General features: G+C 41.7%; 1 protein-coding gene across 2 annotated transcripts in view; it reads left to right on the plus strand.

Moving 5' to 3' along the window:
• LOC128541351 (glutamate receptor ionotropic, delta-1-like) overlaps positions 1 to 8,558 on the plus strand; it is a 299,238-nt gene extending 290,680 nt beyond the window's left edge. The window contains exons 15-17 of one of the 2 annotated variants that reach the window (XM_053511727.1): positions 1,708 to 1,954; positions 2,741 to 2,879; positions 6,299 to 8,558. In XM_053511727.1, the coding sequence (XP_053367702.1) occupies positions 1,708 to 1,954; positions 2,741 to 2,879; positions 6,299 to 6,702 (790 nt within the window). In that variant the 3' untranslated portion in view covers positions 6,703 to 8,558. The remainder of the gene's footprint in view (positions 1 to 1,707; positions 1,955 to 2,740; positions 2,880 to 6,298) is intronic. The other variant, XM_053511728.1, reaches the window with a different exon arrangement.
• Positions 8,559 to 9,594: the final 1,036 nt, after the last annotated feature.

A 9,594-nucleotide genomic window follows, 5' to 3' on the forward strand; every position in this document is an offset into this window, starting at 1 on the left:
TAATAATAATAATAATAATAATAATAATAATAATAATTATTATTATTATTATTATTATTATTATTATTATAGGAATAAAACACAACAGCTCATTCAATGTGTATAAGCTGCAATTATATTTTTATCAATATATTTATAACACTTCTTGCCCCTCATTTTGACTATGTATTAACATAAGGAGAAACGTTACCATACTACAAGACCGTCTACGTTTCTACATTTTGTTTACATTTTGTCTCTAAAGAAAAACAAATAAAAGAATGAATCTAATGAACAGAAGACCAGATCAGGTTCCAGTCCCGTTCCTCTATCAGCTGACTGCAGGCTGGGGTCTGAGGTCCACTGGGCACAGGATCAGCCACACTGGAGATGAAGACGGGAAAAAGACCAAAGATATTTTATTGTTTAATCTTCAGCCGTACTGTTTTAGTGATCCTGTGCCCACTGTAGGCCTAGATTCACTTCAATTAAATTTTATCTGTTTAGCACCTTAACAATGGTCATTGTTGAAAAGCAGCTTTACATGATAAAAAAAATATAGATAGAAATTTGAAAAAAAAAATGCAAAGAACCTTATACTGGAATGATCAGTTTGCCTCTGATGAGCAAGCAACCTTGGGAGGAACCAACAGGAACCCATCCTCATTTGGGTGATATCAGATTTCCTGTTCCAGATCACTGAGGAACAAAAGAGGAACCTGATGTGATCTGCTGCTGTTGTAACCCATCCACCTTACAGTTTGATGTTTTGTAAGAAGCTTAATGAGTGATAATTTGAGTCACTGTTTCCTTCCTGAGTTGATGATGATACCATCAATATGCCAAAGTAAATGTTGGGACCCACTCATGCTGATGGAGCAGGGAGGCTGTAGTTCAAAATCCTTAAAAAAACAAAACCTTTAACATTTACAGACACCGTCCCGGGTGATTAAGGAAAGATGTCTTGTTCATAAATTAATACAGATGCGGGTCAGAACTCATAAAGGACAAGATGCGAGGCAAGTCTGAAATCTATTTTTATGAGACTTGGAATTGTGAACTTGAATGCTTCTCATTTCCTCAAACGTTGGATTATAAATAAACTCCAATATATAAATCTGCCATTCTGAGACAATACATTCGGAAAGCTCTAGACTCTTGTTTGTTTTCTCTACATACAGGCGCTCAGACACGACGGCATCGGAGCTTACAAGGCTTTAAGTTTAATCGTGTCTTCCTTTTCTGTGATACCATATAGCGATCTACAGAAACAAAATATCTCTGCTTTATTAATTTTCAATTTCAATCCACCATTTCATAATTTCTCAGGCGTAAACACAAATTAGAGAAGATGGCCCGTTGAAAAAATGCCAAGAGAGCACTATGTCAAAAATAAACTGGCAACCTTAAAGACTTAATAATCTGAATGGACCACTCGTAAAATTAAGTCAAGCCGAGTCTGAATGTGGAAAACTTTCCTGACATAAACTGTAAACTCTGACTGCAGTCCTAGTCTCCGGAGCAGGGAAGACAACCTGCTAGCTTTTGGAAGGTATGACCTGATTTTGGTGTGACCTGATTTCGGACTTTGTGCAACCAATCACACACACAGACACACACATAGACACACACACACACGCACACACACACACACACACACACACTAACGACCAGCTCAGTTTTTTGGGGGGGGAATTCTGTAACCGTGCTCTTTCTGTTTTCTTTCAGGATCCTGGAGCTGCAGGAGAAGGGTGACCTGGATGTGTTGAAGCAGAAGTGGTGGCCTCGTTCGGGTCGCTGTGACCCGGGCAGCCAGCGGGGGGCGCCGTCTGATGGGCGCTCACTTAAACTGCACAGCTTCGCCGGCGTCTTCTGCGTGCTGGCCGCCGGGCTTGTGCTGGCCTGCCTGGTGGCCGCCCTCGAGACGTTCTGGAGCAGCAGCAGCAGCCACTGCCGGCGAGAGCAGCCCAAAGAGGTGACCGAGCACAGGGCCGGGAGGGCTGATGATACTGCCACACTCTACTTTACGGATCCGGCCGCAGACGCGAGCCCAGACTTAGTCGAACTCCAGTACACGCAGCTATAGGTGTGCTCTGATGAAATCAAAATTGGTCCCATCCATCTTAAAATACGAAAAATCGCACGAGGACATCATTTTGTTGCTCGTCACGTCAACATTCCCCGTTTTACCGCCAGGCACTAGGGGGCACTATTTCATCTTAAATGCAGCACTAATGTGCGCTTGTTATACGGCAACTGTAGTGCTGATTTGTTTAGATTTATGATTAGACTGAAGCCTTGTTTTGGAGAAAGCGCTGTACCAGCCTTTTTATTCCACTTCACTCAGTCATTACAGGAATTTCGAAAATTTTATCCTAAGATTTGGAAATTTGTTTTTTTTTTATTTAACTAAAACAAAATTAAATATAACATGTTTCACTATTAACAATTCATATCCGCCATCATAATTAAACGATCACTCCATCCATCAAATCGGCCAAACCACTGTTTATTTTTATTTTCATGGCTCCGATGACCAAAGCGCGCTCGTTGCGTTACAGCCTGTAAGCCGTGCATGCTGCAGCCTCCGACGGCGTGACATGGATCCTTAAACTAAAGTGTGGTCAGACAGGATGCTTGCATGGGCCAGAACCCACTGAAGCAATCAGACGTAGTCAGTCAGTGCGTTATGAATGTCAATGTGGAGAGTTGAAATTTCTATTTTTCTTATTCTTCTTGATATGTTTATGATCTTGTGCAGGTTACTAAGGATTACAGAGTGAGAAGGGTTTCAGATCCATTGAGATATAATGATATTGCTACCGCGTCATCGGAGGGGAGCAAGGACATTTGGACAGACAGAGAGAGAGACTGGGATGAAACAGAGGCTATTGACACAGGTCAGAATAGAACTCGTGCTGTCCGATTGGGTCGATAATGAGGGGCGGGGCAAGGGGGAAAACAAACAAATAAACAAACAAACAAACAAACAGTGGGTTTGTTTAGAAACACAGCTTTTTTATTCTGTTTAATGGTACGATTATTAGACCAACATCAGTCCTCAAAACACTGAATTTGTGCAAAAGTATTCACTCCCTTGTATTTTCCCTCCAATTTTATGCTATTCTATTCTGGAATCTGAAATGGACTTAAATTGCTGATCCGGGTCAGAACCATCTGTCTCACCTCTTAACCCCGACCCGAGCTGGTGAAAAGTAATCACACAGCGTGATGCTCACACCACCGTGCTTCACAGTGCAAAGGAGGTTCTGCCGGCTCTCTGTACCGAGACCTGAAGGTTTTGGGTTCATCAGAGCAGACAATATCACTGTCTGTAAATCATATTTATTGAAAAATAATTTTATGAATTCTGTTCATTTCTCCTTTTTCAGTCTTATACCAGGTTTTGTTTAAAAATGATTCAGCTCAGTGCATTTCAGTTCCAGGCTTTATCCTTCCACAATGTGGAGACGTTCAGGGGCTGAATACTTACGCAAGATGCAGTTTACTAAAATAAACCTTCTATAGCAGAAAACAATCAGGTCAAAGATTTATGAAACGTAAAATCACGACTAAACTGCTAGAGAATAAGCGAGCAATATTTGCTTAAAAAAAACAAACACAAAATGCAAGAACCAATATCAGTATTGTGTGTGTGTGTGTGTGTGTGTGTGTGTGTGTGTGTGTGTGTGTGTGTGTGTGTGTGTAAATCACAGAAGCCAGAGATATGTGGGTGTAACTACAGAATGTGATGTATACAGCAGGAATTAGCATAAAGGCAGGGGCACAACTACAGTGCAGCTTTACACACACACACACACACACACACACACACACACACACACACACACACACACACACACACTAAGACCCAGGGCATTAGTAATGTGTGTAATGGGACCACACAGGAAAAGATTAGACAGTGAGCACGGGGGCAGAGACGAGATGGTGAGGATGAGGAGGAGCCAGAAGGAGCTCAGTCCTGACCTGCTGACCTTTACACTTTCTGTTGGAGCTCCAAATGTTGTTTGATTGGATTAGGCTGCTATGAAAACTATGAAAGTAATTTCTATATATATATAAATAGGGTTGGGAAGCCCTCGGTATTTCTCCATCCCACAGTATTAATGTTTTTCCCCTTCATACTCGATTAGGATTAAAATATTAGTCACAATGCCAAACCTCACACTTTATGAACAATTGGAATAATAATGATAATTAGAAAGTGAATAAAAGCTCTGTTTGCTGCACCAGACAGAAAATACACACAAACACACACATTTCCACCTTAAACTCTGCATGGACTATTGATTGTCAGGACAAGACATTATCGATCTTGGTGCTCGGCAGGTCTGTGAAAGTCAGAGGAACCTCGTCCCTGAGCTTGGTGGTTTATATCAGGAGCTGGGCCTGCAGAGCGCGAGTGGAGATCAGGACAGTGTGTGAGACAGAATGTGGATCAGAGATTAAAGTTGTTTGGAGCAGACCTCAGGAACCTGCTGGGAGACGGGTCAGGACAGGCAGAGGACACTTAGGGCTAAGGGACATGTACAGGACCTGAACAGGTACCGGATCGAGGAACGGATATTTAAAAAAAAAAAAAAGGATCAGAAAGTGGAGACAGGGTCGTGTCCAAGAGTCTGTTTGTTGAGTCCAAATCAAAGGAAAAATGTTTGAGGTGTGTGAGGCTGAGAGCGTCCTCAGACGATTTCATTCATTGAAAATAGCTGAACTTATACAGTAGCTAGCCTTTACAAAGTGCAAGAAAAAATCACAAAAGTTTGTTGACCTGAGCTCAAATGACATGGAGCTGGTGTGTGATTTAAAATAGACAATTATATAATTTACAAAATGAAAAAATCCAGAGTTCAGTGACGTTCCTCTTTCCGTTTCGTTCATCAGATCTCTAGAACACATGGTGTCTCTGCAGCGCTGCAGCTCTGTGCTTTGGCTCAGTTTAACAACAATAGATACACTTTTTCACTTTCTCACTGAGTTCCGGAGCTAGTTCGGAGCCCGGCCCAAATTCCAGCCAGGTCCAGGTCAGCAGCTAAAAGTTTGTGACTACCAACTTTAAAAAAATTTACTCAAAATGCAAATGCTTTTTAGGAATGTTAAAACCTGGAGAACTGCTAGCGAAGCCATGCTGAAGTTTAGCATTGTTGTTGTTGTTGTTGTTGTTGCATTGCTGGGAAAGAAATTACAGTGAATGACGTGACTCCAAAACAAACAAAACCATTCCTTAGGAGGTTCGCTATTAAACTGGCACTAACACCAAACTGGCACCTGGTTCACCATAGTGAAAAAAGACTAAAGATCGATTGTACATAAAGTATGACCAGCTCACTCAGACTAAGCCATGTGTGTGTGTGTGTGTGTGTGTGTGTACAGTAAGTATAGCTGAGTATATTTTGACTTGTGTTTACACCACCAGTAGTATTCTATCCTCGTCCCTAAACTGGGGTGTCCTAGTTCCTTTCCATGTGACCCTGTTCAGTTTGTATGAGTTAGACCGTTCAGTAAAGTTCGGTTTAGTTTTAATATACATTGTTCGTCTAGACTTTGCCCAAACAATACAGATCCGAAGCCAGATGCAAGACTACAGTTTGAGCAACACTCAAGCGTTGTCAAGCGTCCTGTAGAGAGGCCGTGACGGTGCCGCTATGTGTAGCATGTGGTTCAACACCACAATAGGATTGATCATGTGTTCAAACTGTACATGAGTTCATGACTCAGATCAGCAGGAAGACGGATCTCACTGACATTGCCCTAAAGATATAGAGAATAAATGAAGACGTTGAGGATAAATCACTGCATTTACAGAAAGAAGTCACTCTAATATCACAGTCTGTACTCATTTATCATTATGATGTATAAACAAGATCATAACTCACTGCTAAAGCATAAAAGCTCTCAGTAAATCATCCCCACTGGCTCCAACGTGAGGCTAATCATAATAAAATAAAACCGCTTTAACGTCCAGCCAATGATAAGACTTCACAGAATAAGAGTCCCCCCGAGTCCCGTTTAATTTTATACCTGTGCTTTAGTGTTAATTCACGTTTCGCACTGATCCCTAATCCTGGTCTCGCTTAGCTAACACATTTTCCTGTCCATTGGCCAAATTTGATTTCAAAGTGCACATTCTATACTTCTCCTTCAATTTGATGCTATGCAGGCAATTCCCACTGGGCCTTTAATTGTGGAACGTTGACCAACAAGAAAAAAAAAGCAAGAGAAAACTAATTGCGTGGAGCTTCAGAGTTCTCAGAAAACCTCCCTCCCTTCCCTTCTCTCTTCCTTCTCTCGCCCTCTCCAGGACAAGGAGGTGAACCTGGAGCAGGTGCATCGGCGCATGAACAGTCTCATAGACGAGGACATGGTGCACAAGCAGATCCCCGGGCCATCTATCGAGATCTCTGCCCTGGACATCGGTGGCATGCAGCCGGGCCAGGCGGCACGGGAAGCTGGCCGGGATTTCGCGGGCACGGCTCTTTCCGTGAGCACCTTCCTGCCAGAGCAAGCCCATGGAGTGGGCAGGACACTGGCACCAGGGCCTGGCACTGCACTGCCGCTGCCCCTGGGCAGCTCCACCATGCCCTCCTCCATCCAGTGCAAACACAGGGCCCCCAACGGGGGTCTCTTCCGGCAGAGCCCCGGCAAGACACCCATGCCACTGCCCTATCCACCGGTTCCAGGAGGACCCATCCCCGAAGCCATTGACCCCACCCATAGCACATCCATCTGAGGCCACAAGGGGGTGGCTTTCTTGTGGGAGAGGCAGGCCGTGGCAGTACGACTGGGGGTGTAATGTATAAAAAGAACAAACTAAAAAAAAAAAAACATACACACACACGTAAGCGCGGAGGAGATTTTTAATATAGATACAAAAAACATCAAAAAAGATCTTTTCTTGTAAATACTTGTAAATAACAAAAGAGCGAAGTGAGTTAAAGTGTATTTTGAATATTCTCAATTTTTGGAGTTGAGTTACAAAAACTAAATGAAAATAATAAAAAAAAGAAACAATTGAAAAAAGGACTTTAAAGAGACTGTTTAAATGGCTTTGTAAATTTTGTTCTCTATGGATAAAGACGCAAAATCATTGTGATTGTTTTCTAAGTGCCGAAATAAAAAAGATGTCTCTCCGCAGTTTCGTACCAGATTATCACACATTTCACTTCATTATGAATCATAATGAAGATTAATTAATCAGTTTTGCACACATTTTTTTTTTCTGTTTTTAAACTCCCAGTTATTCTTCAGACCCAAGAGAGCATCGTCTCTGTTTGGATGTTCAGCTGTTTCCATTTTTGCTTATTTTTTTAAAGAGACGTTTGATTTTGGATGGTGTTAGCATTACTATTAGCGTTAGCGTGGAGGCTATGTGAGGTCGAGCGGGGCTGGAAGCCCCGGTGAGCACAAGGTTCACCCGAAGCAGAAAGCCGAGAAAACCCCCTGGTGTGGTATTGGGTCCGATCTGTTTTATTTGGCTGCTTGATGAATGCGAACTGTGTGACGATAGTGATAACATTTATTTTTCATATTTTTGACAATAAACAGTAACATATGTAACATACAGAGATATTTTCCTTCAGAGTAAACTGCAAAGAAATGAAAAGGATTTTATCATTCACAAACTCTGTAAAGACAAATCTAAAATATAAAAGGTATGAAACAGTACATGCTGTGATGAATGTTATGTTTTCCTTTTTTCTTCTCCTTTTTTTCATGGAAATGAGTGTAGAGTTTTACATAAAGGAAATGTGATTGTGTCATTGTGAGGATTTTTTTTTTTTTGAAGAGGATGGGGTGTGTTTTTCGCCAGGTTCTCTCCCCTCATCGCTACGACTGACTTTACATCACAATACGATGTTGCCCCGAAATATGAATTGTGTAACTGCACTTAAAGTCCTTGTCTTTTCTATTATTGTGTAATTGTTTTTTGCTTTGTTTCCACCTCGGCCTGAGAATCAGTCTGTGTTTTATTTACCTGCGCTTTCTCCACCATGCTTCATGTTTAACACGAGTGATGGAGGATAAACATCTGACAGCAGGTGTAGATCTCTCTTTCTCTCTCTCTCTCTCTCTCTCTCTCTCTCTCTATCTTCGCTGATATCCCGAAAGACTCGGCTGACTTTTTCACATTCGGAAGCCGAATAAGGACAATCCTTTTCCTGAGTGGAGGAGACCTGAGTCCTGGCATCAGCGCTGGCATCTTCAAATCACGGTCGCAACCAGTATCTCGTGTGTGTTCCAGTAGTTTCTGATGTTAACCAAAGCGATATCATACTACACTGTGTTACACCCTGAAACGCCGCCCGGTGGTGGAGACCATGATGTCTGACCTTGTCCTCGGGACAGCCGTGTGCTCACTGCTTTTACTGCCCTGACTCCCTTACACTGAAGGAGGGAAAAAACAAACAAACAAACAGATGATATTCATTATAAAGATTAAAAGAAAGGAAGAAGTCTATCACAGTGCAGTCTGTAACATTACACCAGAGGGAGACTCTTATTTTGTTTATGAATATGCTGCTTGGAGTTTCTTAATTCTTTAATAAAGAAATATGGTTTAATTGCGTGTGTGTGTGTGTGTGTGTGTGTGTGTGAGTGTGTGTGTGTGTGAGTGAGTGAGTGACGGCTGATCAGTTGATTGGTGATGATTACAGTAAAACCTTGGATTACAAACATAATTCGTTCTGGAATCGTTCTGGCTCATATTTCAAAACACTTGTAAATCAAATAATTCTTTTATAAGAAATAATAGAAATTTTAATTATTCAATCTACAGCCCAAAAAAATAAATACATAAAAATAATCAATACAAAATATAAGTAAAAATTAAAATAATTATCCTGAACTTAAAAAAAAAGGAAAAATAAATCCAGACAAATAAGTGTTTCCGTTTGTGTGAGCATGCGCTGTGTGTGTGTGTGTGTATGTGTGTGTGTGTGTGCGTGTGTGAAGCTAAAGTAAGGAGCCCCTCCCCTCTCCCCCTTCTCGTCTTACACATTTACCGTTCCTCCACTTTTTTCACATACGCGCGCACACAACGGAAACGCGTGCACTTATGTTGATTATACCGGTAAGCGACGTGCACTAATACCCAGCAGGGGAGACGATTACCCACAATTTCTCAGCGCAAGAGAGAGAAAAACCGTTGGCTTAGTTGTGATCACGTGACGCTCTGTGTCAAAAAAAGGAAGCATGCATGATACGTGATATTCGGTACTCGTAAACCAAGACTTGTTCGTTTTCCAAGTCAAATTTTTTTAAAATCTTTGCTCGTCTTGCGGAACACTCGCAAACCGCGTTACTCACAATCCGAGGTTTTACTGTATTTACATGTGAACAAAGAGCTAGAAGTTAAAGGGCTTTATACACTCTTTAAACGTTCGTCAAATACCACACCCGTGTGTCACACATCAGTGCATCACACACCTGCAAATCACACACTTGCATCACCCAACACCCAGCCACTTTCTGAAACAATTACAGAAGACATTAATAATAATAATAATAATAATAATACACACAGTGAAGAGTGAGCTCACAAGGTCTCACAACGTGCAGCTCAGCTTGGCTCAGGTGTTCACATTCCACTATAACCCA

Source organism: Clarias gariepinus, chromosome 14, assembly GCF_024256425.1.
Source record: "Clarias gariepinus isolate MV-2021 ecotype Netherlands chromosome 14, CGAR_prim_01v2, whole genome shotgun sequence".
Classification (NCBI taxonomy): Eukaryota; Metazoa; Chordata; class Actinopteri; order Siluriformes; family Clariidae; genus Clarias; species Clarias gariepinus.